Below are 25933 nucleotides of genomic sequence, written 5' to 3' on the forward strand. Positions count from 1 at the left end.
TAATAAATATTTGATGTTTGTTTTAACATATTCCACTTCTGTGAATAGTAAAAATTTTACCGTTTATATGTTTTTAGCGGTTACCACAAACTATGTTTAATTTTAATATTATAACTTTTATTTGTAATTGATATGTTGTAGTGAGATAGCATATTAATGCAAGAGCTATGGTTCTGGGTTCGATTTCTACCCCGGGAAATTGATCTTAACTATTTTCATTTCCCAATTTTTGGCAAGACTAAATTAATATTATTTTTAACATTTCTAAAGAGGCTCATCCACACATGGAGAAAAAAATGTTAGAAAATGTATAAAAAATCGGCATAGCGGGATTATTTATATTTTTTTTAAAAAAATATGTAAATAATATTACTAGTGTTTTTTACAAGAAACATGGCATTTGCCACTGTTGATACTAATGAAATTAAATAGATTTAAATATATGGTGCATGGTAAGGTACACAGTGATGAATGTCGTCACTCAATAAATCTTCAAATATGTGAATTTAAATTATATTTAGCTTCACACTTTTTTCACAAAAAAAAGATAAGCAAAAGGAATTTAGTTTCTAATAACTCTACCTTTTGTTACAATAGTGCGCAGAAATGAAAATGATTCAAATATAAACATTCCCCTAAATTGGAATCGAACCCACAATCAAAGACAAGACAAATCGACACGACGGCCTTTTCCTAGTTAAATTAAATACATGTTAGTGCAAAATAACTGCTGAATAGAAGCTTTAAATCTATAGAACAGTCCCCTCATTATTTTATAGCAGTAACGTTATACTAATGAGAATGTAATGAATTTTCAACTCCGTCATAAGCTTGGACTTTACCTTCGAATGTAGTGATTAAAGATGTACGAATGTTTGTTAGAATATATTTTTGGATATGACACTTTTTCAAAGCTTATTAAAAAATAGAATATTTTATTTTCGTGTTAAGATTTAAGCCCGTGTTTATTTTAGTCAGTCTACCTGCAACAATTATAATGTATAATTTGTATTTTTTGAGTTCCGTACCTGAAAAGGAAAAAGCTGAAACCCTTATAGGATCACTCTGTTGTCCGTCTATTTGTCTATTAAACAATTTATATCGAGATCGCGTGGAGGTATGAGCGTATCAAGCTGAAATTAGAAATAAATACGAGGTCATATTAAATTGAAATAGATATTAAATATTTAGCTCTACGGTTTTATAGAACACAGAAATATTAATCAAATCAAAATTTATAGGGTTTTAAACAAAATTATAGATATTGTGATAAAAAAATCATTACAACCTTTTACTTGTTGTTCATTTCATACAAAATTAATGCATACATCCGCAAACGTAAGTTATCAACTTTCATAAGTTGTACTTTCCGTTGACGTACAATAATGAAATTGGAACAGAACTCTCAGTGGGCGAGTCCAACTCGCACTTGACCGGTTTTTTTACACTAAATTATCAATTACATATTCTAAGACCTTAAAGATTTCTAACCATTCTTAATTCAAATCACATTTATTCCAAAGACATAAAAAGACACAAAAAGTATTTGAAATATTATTTAAAAATATAAAAATGTAAAAAGAATGTCCATAATTAGCAATTCACGACCATCTCATTACGTTCTCACGGTTTACCCGACAAATTTCCAAAGCCTAGGTTATTTCGTATGGAAGCGAAGTTAATTTTCCGTGCTTGCTTCATACTTTTTTGTATGTATGTACAGTACGTTTAAACGCCTTACAGGAAGCTTTTCGCATTGTATCGAAAGCCTTTTAGCTCCAGGATACGATAAATTTTAAAGGAAATTTCGTTTCATGATGGTTTTTAAAGTGATAATGGCAATTTGGTATGGTGTGTATAATTATTTTTAGCTTCACGCTCTTTCCCGTAGGATAGGCAGAGGGAACCTGGGAACCTAGTGTTCTCTAGTCTATAGAACAGAAATGACCTAATGAGAACCTAGTGGTGACTGCGTGTGGAGTGGGTTTCATTTCAAGGCAAATGTCCGACAGTGAGTTCTGTCACTCAAGCATGTCTCGAAAAAAATGGTGAAAAGTGCGGAACGGAGTGTCTTAACTCTCTGTCAGGATTCCATCTGTCTACCTTGCGGGATACAACGTGAAGCAGATTTTTAGTTATAATGAATTCGTCTACAACTTATTTTGTCACCAATTCTAAATGGGGTGATGATTACGAGAGGTAGGAGGCTCAAACTCAAATGTTCCCGTAACTCCCAACGCCACGTGGCGGTCGTTACACATCGTTTAGTAGGTAGTTTGACTCACTCATATTAGGATATTAGGATTTTTATAACCTATCCCTATCCTATCCTATATCTTATAAAACAAAGTCGCTTTTCGTGTCTGTCTGAACTTTCTAACTCTTCTTCTTCTAAACCACCCAACGGATTTTTATGCAGTTTTCACCATTAGGTCGAGTATTTTTCAGGGAAGGTTTATATATAGTTTATTATTTGTACATTCTTATGTAAATTAACATAAGCACGATAAATGTGTCTAAAGTCCTACCCGTTGAGACACTTTCGCGCATGCGCTGCTTTAATGGTAAGTACTACATGAAAATAATGTACTGGAGTATTGTTCCTCTTAATAAGATCTACAAAAAAGTCCGCGAGAGCATATTTTTATCTTTTAAGAATAACGTGTAGTGATCATATTTCTGTCTAAAAATAGTAATTTCAATATATTTTTTATTGTGAGGGATATTTTTCCATAATGGTATCAATCCTTATCCTTTAAAATACTTTATTAATTTTCTACGTTAAACGAAGATAAAATTTGCTGTTTACACTATTTCGAAATTGCGAATAGTATTAGAGAAAAACGCATTTAATTGTTGACACATCCCGCCGTTGATACATCAGCTGTGCCGACTCAAGTTTTACTTATCCCTTACTCTCAGCATATAAATAAGTATATTAGTTACGTTGGCCATTTAATGTAGATCAAAACTGTCTTTTACTGTTTTTTCATTTTAATAAGTACTTTAGAAGTTGTTACAATATCAAAACATCCTTGCCGCCCCGCGACGTTTTGCTTATACAAGCGCGTCATGAGCAGTCATCGGTGGTTCAGTGTTAGAATGCTCGACTGCCACGCGGGCCCGGGTTCGATTCCCGGCCAATGCATTCTATTTAATTTTCCTCACAGGCAGCCACATAGTGCTTGCTTTTCATCAGGGACAGAATACCCTCTTCAGCATTAACCACAAGCTCGAAAAAAAACCCGCCTGCCTCTATAGCAACGAAGTGTTAGATGCGTTTGCACGTATTGGATAATTGGAGTTGAATGTATTATTTCAGCGCGATATATTTGGTTTCATATTTTTTGTAGTAGTTATTAGTAGGTAGGCTTTTGTTTATAATTTCTTCCGTTTAAAAATAGACATTTAACTATCTAAAAATAGTCATTTAAAAATATTTTAATAAGTACTTGAAAAGATTAGTAGCACAGATTTAAAATTACGGTACCTACTAAAAAATCCTTGCCGAGTAAAACAATTGGAAAATCCTTATTGAAACTACGAAAATGCGGGTTGCATTAGGGTTTAATTAATTTTCACATTATCTTAAGTGCTTTGCAAACATACATTATATGTATAATCCAGTAGTAAAAGCGGGCGAAGCCGCAAGGGGGTCGCTAGTTTTATTATATATCCCAATTTCGGGAGTTGTAGTTTTACGGCTTCTTTTTTGTTTTTGGTGTATTTTAATTTATTTCATAGATAGTTTTGAATTATATTATATATTAAGATATATTATATACTAGCGGACGCGCGCAGCTTCGCTTGCGTATTTAGGGTAGAATTCTAATAACCCATGAAACATGTGTTCAATGAAATATTTTTAAGAGTCTAAATTAAAAATTTTATAAATTTCGGTGGCGATTTAAATTTTTTTCCATACAAACTTTCAACCCCTATTTCGCCCCTTTAGGGTTAAAATTTTTCAAAATCCCTTCTTAGTGGATATCCAGATTACAAAAGTAAACATTTGTCCAAATTTCAAGTTTCTACCATCAGCGGTTACGGCTGTGCGTGCGTCTTACCTCAGTCAGTGAGGACAAGTCCTTTTATATATATAGATTATTATTTATTTACTTATTTTTTTAACTTTACAAGTAGGTATAGCTATAGGAAAACAATTTTTAAATCAATTTTGACTGACGCTGCCTACACAAAGACGACGCGAAATTAATTACGAAGTATTCGCAATTATGTATTCAAAGTGTTGTGTTTGAATGACATCGAGCATTATGAGAAATTAATTTATATGAGATTTGTTTCCTTTGAAAAATTTGAATGCGAATTTCGTATTTGAGGGACGTTTATAGATTTTCCTTGATTTGTGAATATTAAATTATTTTGTATGGATATCTTTGTTGTTATCAAATAAATCAGTTTCTATATCCCGCATGGAGCAGGGTTGGCAGAGAGATCCTAGTGCTAAGACACGCCGCTCTCCACTGCACTCACCCCCTCCACTGCGCATTACCTGTTGAGCGGGGCTCAACTTATTTTAAGAGCGAAGAAATGAAAATAATACATTACCTAAACAAGGAATTGAACCTAAAACCGTCGCATTGTAAACACTGTACCAACGATGAACAGGCGATAGTTATTGACTCCATAACCATTGTACGCGTAAACAACGCCCTACAGGCCCAAGAAAGTTCCAAAAACATCATAGCAACCAACACCCAAAAACCCATGTCATTATAACTCAACCATTTCAGCCTTACATTGTTATTTTAGGTTCCCTGTACTTCATCCTTGCATTAGCGTTGTTATTCCAACTCACTACTGTCATCTGAAACAACAATCTACATAGAAAGTTCTAAAGCAATTCGATAGAGCCCGCAAGCATTGGAGTTGGGAACGTGCGACGATGGCAAAATAAAATCACTTTCTTTGGAATTGATAATAAAAGTTGCCGTGACTTTAAATTTTCTGTTATTGTATAGTTTGTTTGGAGGATTCGTGTTGTGAGTGTTGAGTTGGTATTTTTACAATCATTTTATTTTGTGGTGCTTTAAGCTTAGTAAGAGTTATTTGCACTAATGTATTGATTTGTTTTAGTTCCACGATGTATTTTGTGTACAGCAGGTAAGTAAGTAGAGGGTTCTTAGTGTTGAGACACTCTTTTCTCTATTTTATGCTGAAATTTCAAGATATTTCGTGTTGTGTTGCGTTGTTTATAGTTTACTTGTGCCCCTGCGACCCGATGGCCTCAAATTTATTTTCATATTCATGATTTCGTTGATAAAGCAGCGTTAAGTTTAGTCACTTAACAAGTATTTATATTAATAGATTTACATACTTCCCATCGCAAATAATAATTGTATTTATGATAATATACGAGTACACTACATATATAATATAAATGGATTCGAACCTACAGCCATACCGTAAAGAATATGTTCTAACTGTGCCAAAAGGACATTAATTTATTCATCATAATAAAAGAAAGTATATTTCAGTGATAATGTAAAAGCTGCAATAAAAACGTGACGGCTAGTCGGTTTACGATTTAATTAATCATTATTTGATTATAGGGACTTGGTTTAGTGTCCCTTGTAAAATATACGAGGATAGATTACTTTTTGCTAGACTGACTCAGTCCAGAGGCTTAGTAGGCAAAAGTAAAGTTGTTTGAAAAATAAATATACAGGGTGGAAGAGGCAGCGCTTCTTTTACTGAAACTGCATATAGGGTAAAATATTTCAAACCCAGAGCTAAAAAAAATAATCAAGGTACCTCAACGGTTTGGACGTAGGATTTTTTTTACATTTCACGATTTTTATCCATACCTGTATTTCGTGTCACGCACTCATACGTATGCGACGTTACCGCTTTGACAGGTAAGTGTGTGCGTGCCTATGTTATACTTTACAAATGGCGTTTTATTTTAAAACGATAATTTTATTATTTATTTTGTTTGAAAAAAAAACTTTTTCATTTTTGAGAATTATTATTTTTCCGAATTATATTAGGCTTTTATAGAGTAGTTAAAACTGTGGTTTCATTTAAAGTGGCGCTGACAATTCCACCCTGTATACAAACTCTTGAAATTTTTATTTTGAAATTTTTATTTTGTTTGGTTAACTGAGCTAATCTCAGAAACTATAAGGTTGAGACAGAAAAAAATATAGTGTCTATTATGAAATTATTATACTTTTGATAGAATACTAGAGTATGAAATTGTCATAGTTAAGTTTTATTTCAGTTCAGGATTCTTTTAAGTCAGGTTTATTAAAAAAATACTGTTTAATAGTTATTCTCGTATAACAGGGTAGGCAAAGGAAGCATGGGAGTGTTATGGTACTGGGTTCCCATTACGGCAGTTTAATTTTGGTCAAGTGGCCAATTAAGTAGAGATTATGTGTTGAGAGGTGGAATTGAATCCACAACCTGTTACTAAGACCTCACAGTCACACGCTTGCGCCACTGCGCCATGACTGGCCTCGAGTTACTTTAAAGTTTAATATATTGATATTTCTTTTTTTTATCAACAAACATAATATAACATCAAACGCTCGCAAAATTGACGAGAAAAAAAAATTTAATCATCGTAATTGCTTCAACGAGTCCACTGTAAATGGTAGACCGGTGTTTATATATGCTATGAAAAGTTTAATTTGTGATTATAGCCAGCTATAAACTTTGCCTGGGATGAAGGGATCACACTTTATGGGAGTTCCCATCAATATATCTATAGGCATAGCTTATTCTGTCTATCGTATAATGAAAAAAATGTAAGGCGTAAGTTCATTTATGTAAAATTACCTTTTAATTTCCATTTGGAATTTGGGGGAATCCCCTTTTAGGAACACTAACTTCTCGCTCCAAGAGGCCTACATGAAATTTTTTAGCGTTCTACGCCGCCGACAGCTGTGCGTTGTCTGTCAGTCTCTCAATAACAAAAAAATATATAGATTTAACTCAATATATATCTAGAATATTATATTAAAAACAATAACCGCATAAATTCAAAAATCTCCCTACATAAATGCTAACAACATAAATACGTTGTAACAAGCGTATAAGAATTTCGACGTAGCTCGATGAGAACGTATGGCTTAGTTGGTCAGAGCAAATACGTTTAAATTTTTATGTGTTCTAAAAATAAAATTTTCTTTATATTGAAAATATAAAATAGTAAGAAAATTTAGAAATGTAAAATTTACATACTTATTTACTTAAAATTCTCACATACGTAGTATATAAAGATTTTATTACGCTAATATTTTATAGTAACAAACACATATTACGCAAACAACCTGACAGAACTTGAATAATCATCTTAATGCATACTATCAATCATTCTACAGAATCAATTTCAATAAAGTCGCGCATTTACTACCTTCTTATACGTCTAGACTGTGTAAAAATATAAAATATTTATTGCTACGTGTTATTTATTTAATGAAATGTATGAATTATTATTTATTTATTTTTTATATTATAGATAGATAAATTACACAAAATCTTAGTAAAGTTGTAGCCTATGTGTTATACTGATGTATAAGCTATAAAGTTTTATTTAAATCCGTTCAGTAATTTTTGCGGGTAAGTTTAAAAAGTAAGGGATTTAATGAATATTCTTTTGTCTTTCAAATACTTATTAAGTAACCAATGGATTGCTAAATTAACCTAACGAAATGTATTCGAAACAGAGGGTGCAGACATTAGAAGGGGATTACTATTAGGAAAACATTTAATTTTACTATTTTAAACAAAGTTGCGGATATTAATATAATAATGAAATACAATACACACAAACAAACTACACAAACACCTGTACAAATATATAACGATCTAAACTCGTGACCGCGTATTGCAATCAAAAAAATATTAATTAACGTTAAAAAACGTGTAAAAAATAACGTTGTCGATCGAAAGTCATTTAGAAAATCAATTTGAAGGATCCCGCCACCGCTACGCCAGCTACGGCGTAACTCATATTTCTAAATGAGTATTTTATTGCCAATGAATTATTATTGTGCAATTTTGTACCAAGCGGGCAATTAGAGAAATGGATTTCGATTTTTGCCAGTCTCATACTAAAAGATTGTAACTTTTGATCCTAAAATAGCAATTCTAACCCTATTCTGTACTTGTTTAGGGCTATATTTGTTTATTTTAGGGTAAAAGGGTGACTTAAAAATACCAAACTACGAAGTTAAGGTGTTACATAATTAATATTAGAAGATAGCAGTGGATCGTTTCAAAATTATGGAGTGAACGTAAGAAATCGAGGCGGCAAAAGATTAATTTGTTAATTGGATAATAACTGATGTGGTATATCAAGTACAGTGGAGTAGAAAAGAGGGTTTGCTAGTTTTTATTTTTCTATTTTAATTTTAAGTTTTAGGTATAGGTAGTTCATTCGAGGTAGTCTTGGGGTCCGTGACGTAGCGGATAAGCTCCAAGAGCGTCGCTTGAGATGGTTTGGCCACGTTACGTGTGTTACCAGTTCCTGGGGCGCGACCTCCCGGACGCCCAAGGAAGCGCTGGTTGGATGTCGTGATGCAGGACATGAGAGCCAATGGTCTAACCACCGAGGACGCAAAAGATCGTGCAAAGTGGAGTAGGTTGAGTAGGAAGGCAGACCCTGGTGATAGCCGGGATTAATGCCAGGAAGAAGAAGATATAGGTAGTTCATAAACAAAAAAAAATGTTATAAACATTTTTATATTGGAAGACTACAAAATATATGTATGAACTAATAAATCTTGAATTTACTTCAAAAACTCTGCCAAATCTGGTTCAGTTGCTTTCGAGATTAGTTCAGAAAAACAGAAATATTTATTTAGTTGAAAGGATTCTTTCACTTTTGGTAAAACTATGTGAGCGTAAATATACGAGTACTTTAGTCTAAATAAAGTCCTAAGCAATTTGTTTGTATTCTGTCTGTCTCAAAATAATTTTATATAGGTAAAAATATTTAATTTTGTGTTTATTATATTGTCTCTAATAAGCTTAATTTGAAGGTGTAAATATAGAAAAAAGAAATAACCGTTTTACTAATAAATATATTTCTTATAGCTAAATTTATGTTGTTTCTTATAATTCGCACTTCTACCACTGTGCCACGAATAGCTACAAATTAATTTTACCTTCTTAGATTTTAATATGCAAGCGTATTAAAAATTAAACATAGCATCAAGTTAAATTCATTAGTTAATTTTAATTATTAAACAATATCCATTTAACTATTAGCAAACGCGAACGCCCGTACCATCTAAATCTATTGACGGACACCGGTACAAATAACATAACAACAAATAGCGTTTTGTATTTGGCTTCTCAATTAACAATTTAGTTTAAATTAGAATTTGGATGCAAAATGTTAGCGGTGTCGGTTTTCATACGTAGTTTTAGATTAATTGAGCTTTTAAATGATCTCGAATAGTCATGAATAATATTTAAATTAACCAGCTTCACGCTGTATCACGCAAATTGTAGGGTAGGCAAAGGGAAGCATAGAGTTAAGACCACCCACTTTCCGCTGATTTCTGAAAACATTGTGTGTTGAGTAGCGGAACTTAATGCCGCGCTTTTGCCTCAACACTAGAGAGAAGCAATGAAAATATCAAATATTTCTTTTCCTGGAGTGGGAATCGAAAATTGTGGCGTTTACAAGTCACACGCTTCTACTACGCCGTGACAGCGTCATATTCAAATTAGATGATAATGAACTTGCTAGCGCCAAAGGGCTAACTTATTGTGATATATTAATCTATTGATTTATTTGCATTGTAATTTTTTAGTAAATGGGTATAAAATCTCTTTAAGCACATTAATTACAAAATTATTTCTGTTGTTGCACTAAATATCATAAATACACTAAAAATATAATAAAATATAGAACGTGAAACTAGTCTTTTCTAATTTTAGGTTATTTAAATGGATCGATCGATCTCTCTTCAATGAAATGTAAATTCAAATTTTATTTAGTTAGTAAATGAAGCCACTTTTATAACGACCAGTACATAAAGATATCATTTTCGATCACACAATATCCATACTTCGTTGGAACCAAACGTTCGGAAAAATGTCCAATTTTTTTGGCGCACTAATTGAAAAATACTCAAAAACTGTCGGACATAGAACCGAAGTCGACAGAATTACTAACGTTGCTCTTATTTTGCAACGAATTTTCGGTCAGCAAGTTCTCGATCCCGAATGGGCTTGGAAAAAATATTTCATGCATCAATTTCTGATTTTAATTCTTTTCATATATGTATTTTTTGGTACTTTGAAATGTTTGAACACGACCACTGACGCGGATCTGGTAGCTGAGGCGTGCTACACTCTTATTATGATAGCCATTTTTCCCTTAAAAATGATAATATTCATAGAAAATCGGCATTCGTTCAGAAAGTTGTATATTACTGTCAAAACTACATTAATTGAAATTATTAATTTAGATCCTATTGTTAAAACTGAAAATGTATTGAAAAGTGTTAGTAAGATCGTGTATATACTATTTCTGATGGTGCTTATCCCTTGTTCCATATACGAGTTGACCACTCTTTGGAGCTATTTAAATGGAAGAAGGGTTTTGCTCTCTAGGTCGACTGCCACCCTTATGCCAATGACAACACCGTACTATGAAATAGCTTGGTTTCTCCATACAATATTCCTATTCGAAATTTCTAGTACTATTATTTTGGATATGTGGTTTGTGCTTCTGATTTACTTTCTGTGCACTGCTTGTGACTGTGTGACAAGAATCCTGGTGCTGGACCAAGTTGAGGGTGAAAGCAGAGTTTCGTATTCAAAGCGCCTGAATAACAGCTTATATTATTTTTATAAGACTCATATGAAGCTTGTCGAGTGAGTATAGTTTTGCATATATTTCAGGTTATCAGGCTACTTGCAAAATATGTTACATTTTCGCTGTGTAATTAATAAGTTGTTGACAGTACTCGCAACGGTTGTGAGATCGATTCCACATCGAGACAAGATTTATATTTTTATATATTTTTGTTTAATTGGTCTTATTACCTATTTTGTGAGTTTTTAGGGTTCCGTACCTTTTTATGAAAGTCAAAGTCAAAGTCAAAGGTCAAATTTGAGAAATTTGAGAGAAGAAATTTGAGGTCTAAATATGAAAAAAAGATAATCAACGTTTCTTTTTTATATTATAGATATATGAAAACGTTAAACGATATGTACAAGTGGCTAGCGTTTGTGCCTTTATGCAATGCGGCAATGTGTATTTGCCTTTTGTTGCTTTTGATGAGCAATGTGAGTATAAAAACTAAAAATATAATTCTTTAACTAAGAGATAGATAGGTGTTCTCCTATGTAAAGATTAAAATATTGTATTTAAGCTATTTTAAGTTCATCGCCCTGACAATATGACAAAGCGAAAGCTTAACGCGTAATGTTTCGAAAATTGAGCAAAAAGTGGGAAATGGAGTGATTTTACACTAAATTCGCGTTATTTTTTATTTACATATACGAGTATAAATAGCAAGGTATTGCTGAAAAAATAAAAATATAAAAATATTATTACTGTATATGTACATATTACGCCACTCAACAGGCAATGCCTTCAGAATTCGGCAGAAAGTGGGGAACGGAGTGTCTCAACACTAGGTTCCCTCTGCGTATTCTGCTGTGTGTGGCATACAGCGTGAAGTGAGTAATATATCATCATAATACTATATCATAGATTTTACGATATTTGAGTTCATTTTGCAAGTAAATTTGAAGCTCAAAGGCTAGGCGTTGCTTAGTTAGTGAGGTAGTTAGGCGTGTTCTGGAATCTAATATCCATTTACAGACAGACAAAGATATATTCACGTTAACGTTAAAGAGAAGATAGATCATGTATGGATATCCAATCCAAGAACAAAAAGAAACTATATAAGTGTAAAATTTTATGGTTACTGGTTCAAATCTGGTTCTTTTTTTCGTACTTGCTTCGCTCGATGTTATTATAAGGAAACCTTTTGAAGAATAGTGCCGAAATATTTTTGAAATATAAGTACTTCCTTACGAAATTACTTATACTTATACAGTGTTTTTAATTTCACGCTGCTTTATAATTTTTGAAAGTCATTCATATAAAACGATAGGACCTGATTAGATAGAGCACAAACATGCAACTACTGGCTGTGGTTTCGATTCCCACTTGAGGTAAAGAAATATTTTAAATTTTTATTTCCTCGCACTTCTAACGTGGGAAATCGCGGCGTGGAGTTCCGCAACTCACCACGCATTGCCTGAAAAATCACGCAGAAACTGAAGAACGGAAACGAAACTGAATGAAGCAGGTTTTACAGGTTCCTTCCTGCCTCCTGATACGGCATGAAGCTGAAAAAAATAAAAACAAAAATATATCCAATTCCAATTTCCAATTCCAATTATTTACAAAAATTAAATAGAACAAACTAAAAAAATGTTTGATTTTCTTCCAAGTAATCAAAATTTAAGGCAGAAGCCGTGGAAAGGAACGTGTAGATTATATTTACAATACCCATTTATTAACTTTAGATTTATATTCATAACTTTTCTTTGGGTAGAGAATTTTTTTTGGCAATTTCCATTAAAAGAGATGTTGAAGAAACTTAATAAATCTTGTTTTTTCTGAATATGAATACAAACAAGTTAAGCCCACTTCATTCTTGTTGATGGCGTTTTCAAAATTTATAAACTTTTCAATATAAAAAATGTGTTACGGGTAAAATATGTCTTGTTAATGTTGCCTTCTTACTGATTGAGGGTTTTAAGGGGATAATATATAACTTATTTTTGATAGTAAAAAAACCCCCCTACTCGAGAAAGTGAAATATTTGTTTACGTTTATATTTTCATTTCTTTGCTCTAGTGTAGAGGCAAAGCGGGGCGTTGAATTCTGTCATTCAACATGCAATACCTCCAGAATTCTACGAAAACTGGAGAACGGAGAGATAATCTATATATATATATATAAAAGGACTTGTCCTCACTGACTGAGGTAAGACGCACGCACAGCCGTAACTGCTGATGGTAGAAACGTGGAATTTGGACAGATGTTTGCTTTCGTAATCTGGACATCCACTAAGAAGGGATTTTGAAAAATTTTAACCCTAAAGTAGTGAAAAAGGGGTTGAAAGTTTGTATGGAAAAAAATTTAAATCGGCACCGATTTTTATAAAATTTGAAATTTAGATTTTTAAAAGTATTTAATTGAACACGTGTTTCATCGTTTTCTAGAATTCTCCCTCTAAGGGTGCAAATAAGGGGTTGAAAGTTTGTATAGATTTTTTTGTAAATCGGCACCAATTTTTATAAAATTTGAAATTCAGGCTCTTAAAAATATTTAATTAAACACATGTTTCATGGTTTTCTAGAATTTTTTTCCTAAGGGTGCAAATAAGGGGTTGAAAGTTTGTATGGAAAAATCTTTAAAACGCCACCGATTATTATAAAATTTGAAATTTAGACTCTTAAAAATATTTAATTGGACACATGTTTCGTGGTTTATTAGAATTCACCCCTAAATATGCAAGCGAAGCTGCGCGCGTCCGCTAGTATATAAATAATATTGTGTAAAGTTGTAAAAAAAGGGACAATAACTAATACAATATTGTACAATATTCAGGAGGTCAATTGGAGATTTGCGCCGCACGTAATGCCGATGTTGGCTGAAGTTTTCGCGTATAATTGGTTCGGAGAACAAATAAAGACAAAGGTAATTGTTTACTTTTGTTTTTGTATAAGAAATATTTATTAGTTAAATTAATAGTTAGTTATATTGCATTAATAATAACGTTGTAATTGTATTAGAATTCAATTGTATAAGGATTGTTTTGAACTAACGTGTTTTAAAATCAATTAAATTTAAATTTAAAAACTATAATACCAATTTGGCTAAGCTGAGCAATCTAAGTATCAAAACTAATTGGTTCTGGATTCGATTCTTATTTGAGGGAATGACTGTAATACAAATATTTTCGTCTTCGTTAATGGTTGAAGAAAATTAAAATTTGGTACTGTCACTTCCTTGAGAAGAATTGAGTTTGATACAAATATTCATTAGTAAAGGTCTTCTGTCTTCGCTGTAAGATGGAAAACATGTATGAAGAAATAAAATAATGATTCATATAAACTAAAAAAAATAATAGTTATAGACAGGTATAAGTTGTAACAAGCGAATAAATATTTCGACTAGGAATGCTTAGCGGTAATTTTAATAAAGGCGGGCTGGACGGTTTTGATAGGGTGCCGGTTCGAATCTCTACGTTCAATTTTTTTTACGTTTTTCAATATTTTTCTTTCTGTAATCTGGGAAATATCATTTTGAAAAGTGTTATAATATAAACTTAACATGTTGTTTATGTAGTTTCACTTTATCTCTATCTTTCTCTAGTTACCTGAACAAATAAATGAAAATAATTCATTATCCCATGTGGGAATTGAACCCACAATCGTCGTTTGCTTTTAAGGTCATTTGGCGACTGTACGTACGGGAAGACCGATTCCAAGACTCATCTCCGCATATTTATTTAGCATTTGTATTCTATTATTTCAGGCACGTGCCATACAAATAGCGTTGATTAATTTCGACTGGATAAATTTAAATCTTAAAGATAGGAAGAGTTACTTAATTATTATTATGTATATAAACAAGAATTTTGGTGTTAAGACGGCGATAGGAAATGATTTGTCATTAATAACGATGACTGCTGTAAGTTTTTTTCTTCTATTTTTTTATAGCTTCACGCTGTATCCCGCACATAGTAGGGTAGGCAGTGGGAACCTGTGAACCTCGTATTAAGACACTTTGTTCCTATTAAGACACTTCCGTCCCCCACATTCCGCCAAATGCGTGTTACGAGGCATTGCGTGTTACGAAGAAATGAAAATATTAAATATTTCATTCCACAGGTTAAAAATGAAACCCACAACCATCGTTTACAGTAGCACGCTTGTGCATCTCCACCATGACAACCCCACTGCTGTAGAATAGTAATGTAATTTAAATATTTTTTTTTAAACTTAACTAGAATTAACTTATTTATTTTTCTTGCAATTAGCGAGGCAGACTAAATAATTTTGTATAAAAATATTTCCTTCCAACTTTCCTCATATTTAAGAGCCTATTTTTATTATAAATAAATAGCTAAAGATAAAAATATTTTTAGTTAGGGTTCCGTACCTAAAAATAAATAATTTTGAAATTTCAGGTACTAAAAGTCAGCTATCAAGCTTTCACAGTTCTACAAACTATTAATAATTGATTGCTACATATAAACTATATATTATTAGCAACTCATAAAGCTCTTATACTCGTATATATTAAATTGCAATACTATGAAATCACGTAGAGGCTTATTAAAGGAGCTTTAGAAAAGCTTTGCAACCCCATAGAAATCGATAGAATTACCTCCTTATATCATAATATAAGGAGGTAATTCTATCGATTTCTATTTCAATTGTTACCTATTACTTCACTTAATAAAATGTTATAATAGTTAGTATTACTGTTTTATTTATGTTATTTACTAGCCACGGCTCGCAACGTTGTCTGCATGGACATTAAACGGTATAAAAAATATATTTTACTTTTACAAAATTAAATTCATTTTCACTAGAGTACTTTTTTTCTAGAAAACATGATTAATTGACACGTTCAGAGAGCTTCGACAGCTTTCAAGAGGTGTGGGGTCTAATCCTATATTAAAATTTTTAGACTTTTCCTAAAAGTAGTACCTATACTATAAAAAAACTTCTTTGTTACAAGCTCTTTTTTTCAATTGACCTAATATTAAGAAACTCTTTTCTCAAATTTCCGCCATGTTCTGGAGACATTGCTTATTGAGTGGTGGAGTTAAACGCCGTATTTCAAAAGTTATTTCTATTAACTCTTACGATTTAAATATTATTTCAATTAAACTATATTAAGTTAACTAACTAACTACTATTTTAAGTTTTCCTTTTATTTGTCAAGTACGAAGAAGTCATTATATCCTATCCTATATCTTATAAAACAAAGTCGCTTTTTGTGTCTGTCTGAACTTTCTAACTCTTCTTCTTCTAAACCCCCCAACGGATTTGGATGCGGTTTTCACCATTAGGTCGAGTATTTCTCAGGGAAGGTTTATATACAGTTTATTATTTGTACATTCTTATGTAAATTAAAATAAATATGATAAATATGTATAAAGTCCTACCCGCTGAGACACTTTGGCGCATGCGCTGCTTTAATGGTAAATATTACATGAAAAAAATGTACTGGAGTATTGTTTCTCTTAATAAGATCTACAAAAAGTCCGCGATAGCATATTCGTATCTTTTAAGAATAACGCGTACTGATCATATTTCTGTCTAAAAATAGTAATTTCAATATATTTTTTATTGTGAGGGATCCATAATGGTATTAATCCTTATCCTTAAAAATACTTTATTAAATTTCTACGTTAAACGAAGATAAAATTTGCTTTTTAAACTATTTCGAAATTGCGAATAGTTTTAGAGAAAAATTTAATTATTGACACATCACGCCGTTCACACATCAACTGTATCGAGTCAAGTTTCACTTATCCCTTACTCTCAGCATATAAATAAGTATATTAGTTACGTTGGCCATTTAATGTAGATCAAAACTGTCTTTTACTGTTTTTCATTTTAATAAGTACTTTAGAAGTTGTTACAATATCAAAAAATCCTTGCTGCGAAACGCGCCTCGCGACGTTATGCTTATACAAGCGAGTCCGCCGCGCCCGCCTGCCTTACACGCATCGGTGGTTCAGTGTTAGAATGCTCGCCCGGGTTCAATTCCCGGCCGATGCATTCTATTTAATTTTCGTCACAGGCAGCCACGTAGTGCTTGCTTTTCATCAGGGACAGAATACCCTCTTCAGCATTAACCACAAGCTCGAAAAAAAAAACCCGCCTGCCTTTATAGCAACGAAGATTTAGATGCGTTTGCACGTATTGGATAATTCGAGTTGAATGTATTATTTATACATATTGTATTATTTATAGTCATTTAACTATCTAAAAATAGTAATTTAAATATATTTTAATAAGTACTTGAAAAGATTAGTATCACAGATATAAAATTACGGTACCTACCAAAAAAACCTTGCTGGGTAAAACAATTGGAAAATCCTTATTGAAACTACGAAAATGCGGGTTGCATTAGGGTTTAATTAATATTCACATTATCTTAAGTGCTTTGCAAACATACATTATATGAATAATCCAGTAGTAAAAGCGGGCGAAGCCGCAAGGGTGTCGCTAGTTTACATATAAAATATATATTAAACTCCTTTTTCCCTGTTATATTCTAATTCGTGATTGTCAAATATGTAACTAATTTACGAAAATAGGTTATTTTCTTGGGAGGGTGATTTATGCGTATTAGCATAATATTGAAATGAAATATATTATGCATGATGATATTTCGGGAAAATCTCTTTGTAGCTTTTTCCGCCATTAAGAATTGTATCACGTCAAATGTCAAGGAATATGAAGAGTTTAATATGGACGTGGCAACATTGGTCGAGTGGCATTAAATATTTTCAAAATAAAAGTTAAATTGACGTACGACGTGACTGTAAACGCTAAAGGTTGTGGGTTCGACTCCCATTCGAGGAAATTTTCATTTCTTTCGCTTCGTATTTTGATTTGACTCTCAGCGCAGCATTATGAATGAATTTCGTCTTTCAAAACGCAATGCCTCGGTAATTCGACGGAAAGTGAGGAGTGGAGTGCCTTAATACTAGGCTTTCTCTGCCTACCCTGCAATATGCGGAATACAGAGTTAAGCTAAAAAAGGAACGTTAATGTGCTGTTTAATATATATCTTTGTTTGTTATTGAGAATATTTTCCCGTATATATGACAATTTTTTTTTTCTGTACAGAGTTCTTTTTTACATTATTTCCCACATAATACGATAAGCTGAGGAAACGTATAGTTATCTTAAACTGTTCTCCACTTTTTAACCAAATTCAAGGCATGCGTATCAAATCGACATAACAGATAAAAACCAGAGCATAAGAATAATATAAGTATTAATCATTCCCTATAAGGGGTATCGAACCCAAAACCAACTTTTTATACGACAAAGTATACCATAAGATAAAATGTTGTCTAGAATATTAAAAGCTAGCTAAATAACTATACAAAAAAGAAAAGCATTGTTAAAATATGTATTAAAAAAGTCAAGCTTTTTATACAAAAAAAAGTGCTAAAAACAACAGTATTGTAAATTGCAAAATTCAATATCTCGTGTGTCAGAGTCATTATTTCCGGTCGGCGATAAGGCCGGCCGCTGACGTAATCAAATGCAATTCGAAGGTGAAATGCACATTTTAACACCCCTGGAAAGCATTATAGTTGATTTTTGTTGACTTAAATGGTATTTTTACCTTCTGTTTTATGTAATTTATTGCAGTTATAGCAATTTAAATTGGCTTATCGTGATACAGTAGGAATATATGGAATTTCAAGCGATAGCCGTTTAAGAATAATTAATTCGTTTTAATCTATTTCAATGACAACAATAATTGAATTTTGCAGTTTTTTTGAATTTTGAATAGAATCTGTGCTTTTATGGACTTGGAAATGATTGCGAAAAAGATATTATGGAAGATATTGCCTTAGTACAACGTGAGCGGACCTTTGCAGCAGACCTTAAAATCTCTTTACAGAGTTTACTTAGCCAAGGTGCCAGTAGGAACTTTGAAAACATTACTCCCCAAAGGGCATGTACGAAGACGTTGATAACAGTGAAAGAGGTGAAAGAGGTATACAGGGACCCTGGCGTTAGGCGTTCTCTTTGGCTACCCACTTTTTGCCCCAAATCAACGGTAAAGAAAAATATAAGTATTTCATAGCTCTGAGTACTATTCCAGAATACTCTACAAAAATATAATATTAACATTTTCATCGTTACATTAACAAGAATTTTTACCATTTTTAATCTATACTAATATAATAAAGCGGAAGAGTTTGTTTGTTTGTTGGTTTGTTTGTTTGTTTGTTTGTTTGAACGCTAAGATCTCTGGATCTACTGGATCGATTTACTTTGTTTTTGTTTTGTATGAAAGCTGCATTCTTCAGAAGTGCTATAGGCTATATAATATTATATTACACATATATACTAATAAATTAAAATACTTTCTAATTTGACATGCAATTTATTCTGCCATGTTAATAAAAACCGTCGTCGCTACGCGACCGCGTTGGTTACCGCGTCATTTTGATATTCATCCTTATGAAAATAAATATAATAGTCACTTTTAGCATTTCATGTAGATTAAAATTATATTTCTATAGAAATTATATTCTTATATTTCAAGCAGGCGTAGCCGCGTCCGGGTCCGCTAGTATTTTATAAAGTGTTAGACCTCATTTAGGAAAAAGAAATACTTTTTTTAGAAAAGTATTAATCTGAACGTAGCGGGAAATGAACCCGCACCTCTTGGACAGTTTCCAAGTGCTAATCTCGCTACGTTTTTTTTTATACATTTCTAAATAAATAAATGTCAACTTCCTTTTTAACTCCATGTACTGATAAAAACAGATTTCTCTTTGAAATGTCCTTCTTTTTATCATTCGATAGGTGAAAATGAATTTCCCTCATTGTTGCTTTGAACTTTGTTGTCACTTCGTAAAATGTATTACGAAATTTTGTCATTTGTTTCTGCATATGAATTTCAACTTTATTACTACTTATTAATACAGTGTATTTTAGAGGGGCAGGTATTTAAAAAAATAATGAAAAATTTCGAAACTTTAAATCCGATTTGTGAATATTTTTTCGAGATTAAAATCGATCATCGTTATTATTTGTTTGTTATTTTTATTATTGCAATTTGTTATTATGTTATTTATGTCTTAGCTTTGCTTTTAGCAATGAGTGTTTGATCACTATACTTCAGTAAAATGACATAATAATAACACACTTTGTACACAAAATAATAATCATCAATAAAAATAATAAATAGACGAATAGCAAATAGATAGAGAGTAGAGAATAGAAGCGTCTGATGGTCGTGGGTTCCATTTTTACTCCTGGAAATAAATATATTCACATTGTTTTCATTTCTCTGCCCTCATAAATAAACTTTTTACCCAATTTTCATAACGATGCCTGGTGTATCGCACCTATATATGTTTACAGTCAAACACTATGTCACTACGGGCTCCAAATTTTAGTAAGTACTTATAATATTTTAATTAATTTTAATTAATCTTTAATTATCTTATTCAATTCGCCATTCCAACGTTATCAAAGTAATTTATATGTTCCCGCTAAAACAATGATAACTTTATTGCCTAAATCGGACATAAAAAGGACATGGGATATCTGCGGTGGGATATCTGCAGTAGGGGCACTTTTTGCTCGCTGACCTTTCACTGACATTGGCTAATTTTAATGAATTTTTAACTTTGATTGATGAGAAATAACAAAAACTTGGACTCGGATGAGATATTAATTATATTAATTTATTCGTTCTGGTAACGAGGCAAAGCGCGGCGTTAAATTCCGCCACTCCACAGGCTATACCTCTAGAATTCGGCGGAAAGTGGGAAACGGAAGTGTCTTGATGGGAATATAATACGAGGTCTCAGGGTCCCTCTGCCTTTCTGGATATAGGGTGAAGTTAAAAAAATCATAAAAAATTAACCAAACAAAAAAGAACTTAATCAAATGGAGAACGGAGTGTCATAACACTAAGTTTATGTCAAGAAGTAATATGTGATGACAAAAAACAAATAAAAAAAACACAACACTAACAAAACGTAAATTAACGTGTTTCGATCAGTGCTAAAGTCGAGAGTTGTAATACCTTTGCTTTACGATCATTGCCGCCCGGCCGTTTACGGTGAGTTAAAAATTCTCCGTTCCAATGTAACGGAATATCCTATGACCTTTACTAAGGTTTTTCTAAAATGTTAGCGCTTTGTGGATTTTTGTTTCTTTTTTTAGTTAGAGATATATGGATATATGGGTCTTTGGTTGATGTATTATATATGTTAAATCAGCTTCACGCTGTATCCCGCACACAGCAGGGTAGGCAGAGGGAACCTCGTGTTAAGACCGTCCCCCACTGGCCTCTTTATCTCTTATATATGTTTTTATAAAAAAAATGGGTAAACCGACATCCATAAGGAAGAGGCTACCAATTCTACTGTATTTTGTTACTTCATACTGTATGTTTCATAAAATCATAAGGAAAAAGAAAAAAAATAAACGCACTAGTAGTAGGGGGTTCGAAATCCCGCGAGGTGAGAACGGTAATTCAACTCTTTGCCCGCTAGTGCAGTACCGTGTTCCGTACATGTGTGATGATTAAACGAGGGAACGTGACTGCTGGGAACGGGCACCGGGCCCGTAGTGTAAGTCAAATAAACGATTTTAAAAATTCCAGGTAGTCGGGGTTTAGTAGCAACTTTATTATAGGAATTCCTTTTTGAATATTATTTAAGTTAGAACTGTAAACGTCTGAAGGATTGAAATAATTAATATTTTAATTTGCTCGCATTGTTAATGAGGCAGAGCGCGGTGTTGAGGTCCGCCATTCAACACGCATTGCCATTAGAATTCGAGGGAAAATGGGGAAGAGAAGCGTCTTAATGAGAACTGAGACAACATACCGGACTGGCAAACAACCTAACGACGGAACTACTGGACTTAAAAAGGTGAAATTTAGTACTCAGGTAAGTAGGGTATATAGGGGAGCATTATAGAGGTTGTTTACCCTAAATATGGGAACGGAAAATATCCTAAATTTATATTTCACATCTTAAAGTTAACGCAAATAAAATTGACGACGACGACGACAAGTTAAGTATAAAATAAAAATAATTAAAAACACCATCCTCCTTTCTCGGCACTCGAGTAATAAGCCCATCGAAACAGATACCCATCACTGAATTATTCAGCGAGACATCGTCATTATTCAAAGTAAATCCATTTAGTTGTTTAATTTGCTTTTCAAAACTATCTTACTTAGGGTAGATTACACAAAATCGATAAAGCTTAAACTAATCTGCGATTACGTTCGTACTAGCGTACTCGTACGAGTACGGGTAAATAAGTGTACGCTCCAGGCACTACTCGTACATTAAGGATTCTGGGTGTTTCGCCAACGGTGGTTTATTATAATGAATTTCACATGTTTATAGGATTTTACGCGTATTTACAACCCCTTTTCGCGTGAACGTGATTTTGTTTCATCCCTTTCTGGTGTTCGATGTTTTGGTTTATATTGTTTTTGCTTTAAAACTGTGTTAGATATGAAATTGTGATCTTTGAGTTTGTTTAACATTAGTTTCTCATTTGTTTTTAAGTTATATGTAGTAGATGTTATTTTTTTTATCTTCGCGCTTCCCGCATTTAGCAGAATATGCAGAAGGAACCTGGGAACTTAGTGTTAAGGTTCCTTGTCCTATTAAAACACTTTTGTTCCCTACTTTCCGCTTAAGGTGTGCGTTTATTGTCGGGAATCAATGCCACGCGCTGCCTCTTTAACAGAATACAGAATTTAGCAGAATTTAATATTTTCATTTTCTAAGAAGACAATGAAAATATTAAATTTCTTCCTGTCAAAAATATTTTGTCCTTTGCTTACATTTGTACCGCGGAGAACCGAAGTCACAAAGTGCTAGTTACATTTATCGAAACTCAGTCCATTTTTTTTAGGAATATATGGCGGAACTAAACGCCGTGCTTTGACTTGTTACCAGAGCTTCACTCTGAAATATCTCATGAAAATAATTCATTACTAAATAACGACAATCCCTACATTTTAATCATAATATTTGTATTTATCTTTTGCAATAAACTGTTATTAATAAAAAAAAAATACAAGGAACCATACCATATAAAATTTGAAATAAAAATGAGCAGCAATGAAACAAAAGGTGCATTAAGTGCATCTGTGGTCCTTTGTTCGCGGAGATTATAGAACATGCTGACCGAGCCCGGATTAAAATGGCTTACCGCCTCGATTTCACCAGTATTTTAAATAAAATTATAAGAACTTGACTGTCTTTGTGGTGGGCTTCTGGTTTCTAATCTATTGATTTTGATGGCAGTGGGTTCGATTTTTTTATGTGTTTTTCTTATTAAGTCGTGATGTTTTGGTTAATTTTGGTATGATTTGTATGTTCACATTACATTGTGAAAATATTCATTTTAATATAAAAATTATGATATAAAATTTTTTTGTGTTCTTTTTAACTAAATTACACGTTGTTTTACCTAATTTCATGAAATTCTAAATGATTTGATTTTTCTGAAAAAAAATTCTAATAAATCTAAATAAAAAATTATTACACTTAAGACTCTTACATTTAGCATAATTAACGCAATCGCGTCATATGTTTCTTTTTGTACTAGGGAGTGGATTAAGAAAATTTATTTAAAAATCGAACTGATGAATATCGATCCTAGAAATGTAATCAATTTAAAAAAAAATAGATTTGAATACCCAGCTACCTTCGGCTACAGTACTGACCAGTCAGTCGATTTTTATACACTGCGTCACTCCGCTACATACTCGTATACATATTTTGTTGAACGCTTCAGTTATTTGGTAAAAACAAAACTTGTCATGTGGAAAGTTTAGATATGTGTCCAATGAAAAGGTAAGTTCGATATCAGTGAACGAAAAATTTTTGTTTTTTATAATATCAGATTACAAAACAGAGAAAATTTACACGGCGATTGTGAGTTCATCCCTATCTTGGGGGAATCATTAATTTTTACTTAAATTTTCTCTTTCTATATGCAAAATGTAAAATTTGGGCGGAACACGCAGAATAGTGTCTTTTTTTCAGTTTCACGCTGAATCTCGCATGTAACAGAGTTAGCAGAGTTAGTCTTGTTTTAAGACGTTCCATTTTGCATTTTTCGGACCCGGACACCTGAGAATAGAAATAAAATAAATAAATTAGTTATTTCTTCGAGTAGGAGTCAAACCTTCAACTTGTCTTTACAATCACACGCTTGTCTTCCTATACGCACAATATTACTCTATATTAGCTATCCAAGCTATACCTGTATAAAATACGAAATGGAACTGTAATTTAGAAGAAGAAGAATTTTAAAATGAAAGAACTGATTAAGCCTTTTCAGAAGATTCCTCGCCAGATGAGAATGAATAGCGCAATCGATTGAATGAACATTAAATGCACACCGCATATAGATTCATGATTGATAAAAAATGTGATTCCAATTAAACTTCTATATTTAACCGATTTCAAGAAAAAGGAGGTTATCAATTTGATATGTAAATATTACATATCAAATTGATAATGATAAATGAAATCGGCTAATGTTTCAGTATCATGATGTATATTCTTTATAGCACGAGTGCTAAGTTTCGTAGGCGCCACGACTCGACTCCATTATTTGAATTATATTTTATAAGATATCCGTATATTCTAACTTAGAAAACATTTCAAGTTTCATCAAAATCGGCTCAGCTTTTAAGTATGGGTATCCATCTATTTGTGGAGGAGATATGTACAATACACAGGTGAATTCATAAGTATTTAAAGTTGATTTTATGTTGTCATAGTATTCGTCTAGTATAGTCCTTCTAGCTCGTAAGATCATAATAGTAACTTAGCATGGGTTAGCTTTTAGCATATACCAGTGTGAAGAAATTAAAATAATATAACCATTTCCTCGAGTAGATATCGAACCCACAAGGATCACTAGCTAACTAAAGAAAAAACTTAAAGTCAATGAACGTCTGACTTTGTCTGATCTGTAGTTAATTATTATCCATAATCATCTGAGACCATGCTTTTAGAGAAAAGTAAAATTTCGCGTATAAAATATTTTTTATTATAATTATTATATGAAAATTAAACGAAACAAAAAACGGCTTCAAATTCTTAATCGCAGCTCTCGCCCAAATATAGATGCAAAAATATTTTTTTTAACTTTACACATTCATCTTCACAGTCGAAGCCTAGTGCTATAACATTACCCATCTCACTTTCTGAATAATTCTAGAGGCATTGCGTGTTGTGTGGCAGAACTCTACGCCGCGCCTTGCCTCTAAACCAGAGTGAAGAAATATTAAATATTTAATTTCCTCGAGTGGGAATCGAACCTACAACCAGTCGTATTTACAGTCACTGTGCCTCTACGCCACGACTGACCTTAATTTATAATAATATGTTTATAATATAAAATAATTGCCATAACATCTTACAATAATTTAATACAAGTTAAACATACAACATACAGGTATATTACCCAAGTCGTAAAGCATAGACAATGGGTGCAGCGGGTACCGTTGACAATACTGGAATGTTAATTGCCGTCGTTTGCTGAGACACTGACAAATGTTGACGCATGTCAGCCGAGGTTTGATGGCTGCGCACTGGGGGGAATAAACGTTGGGGTTGGTATCATATAAAAATTGACATAATATGAGTAAAAGAAGATAGAGAAGCTAGATCTCTATAGTATTAAAAATAATAGCAGGTATATAAACAGTTAGGTCGCAAAATTTAACCCATGACTTCTTTGATGGATCTGGATTACATTTCGAAGAGTTTTATGCCATTATTACATTTACATTATGTACACTTGTTAGAATTAACTTTTTACTTATGCATTTTGTTGTCAAAATTAATTGCTACAAACTTATATTCGGCGATTTCACATATATCTCATACATTTATGTGTTTTAATTTTAAAAATATATTTATATAAGTACATATATATCCTGTTAAAATTATACGCTACGTTTCCGCGTGTTTGGTCTGTACAAATTGGACAGTGTGCAGAAAGATTCCTGGTGTTGTCATGAATTTAATCTCGAAATAGAGTGAGATTCACCGCAAGTATTTCTTAGGCATCTCTATAATTTGATACGAAAACTGTTGATATTTTTCCACTTGAACTATGTTTGCAAGTTTTCGTATCGTAAATACTA

The 25933-nt window shown here is 32.5% G+C and overlaps 1 protein-coding gene across 1 annotated transcript; it reads left to right on the plus strand.

The window, feature by feature from the left end:
- Positions 1-10000: 10000 nt before the first annotated feature.
- On the plus strand, positions 10001-15377 carry LOC146538395 (uncharacterized). The gene is made up of 5 exons (XM_085186669.1): positions 10001-10860; positions 11175-11274; positions 13619-13708; positions 14549-14704; positions 15204-15377. Exons 1-5 carry the CDS (start codon positions 10076-10078, stop codon positions 15255-15257), a joined length of 1185 nt encoding a protein of 394 aa, XP_085042795.1. The 5' UTR covers positions 10001-10075; the 3' UTR covers positions 15258-15377.
- Positions 15378-25933: the final 10556 nt, after the last annotated feature.

The sequence above is a fragment of the Heliconius melpomene genome, chromosome 6, assembly GCF_056956725.1.
Source record: "Heliconius melpomene rosina isolate 202511_hmr_F chromosome 6, ASM5695672v1, whole genome shotgun sequence".
Lineage (NCBI taxonomy): Eukaryota > Metazoa > Arthropoda > Insecta > Lepidoptera > Nymphalidae > Heliconius > Heliconius melpomene.

What these genes read in the sequence shown, in the direction of transcription:
- LOC146538395 (XM_085186669.1), top strand. Translation starts at nt 10,076, where the DNA reads ATGTCCAATTTTTTTGGCGCACTAATTGAAAAATACTCAAAAACTGTC. An exon ending in GAGAACAAATAAAGACAAAG is followed by an intron (nt 13,709 to 14,548) that starts GTAATTGTTTAC and finishes CTATTATTTCAG; the next exon opens with GCACGTGCCATACAAATAGC. An exon ending in CATTAATAACGATGACTGCT is followed by an intron (nt 14,705 to 15,203) that starts GTAAGTTTTTTT and finishes TTGAAATTTCAG; the next exon opens with GTACTAAAAGTCAGCTATCA.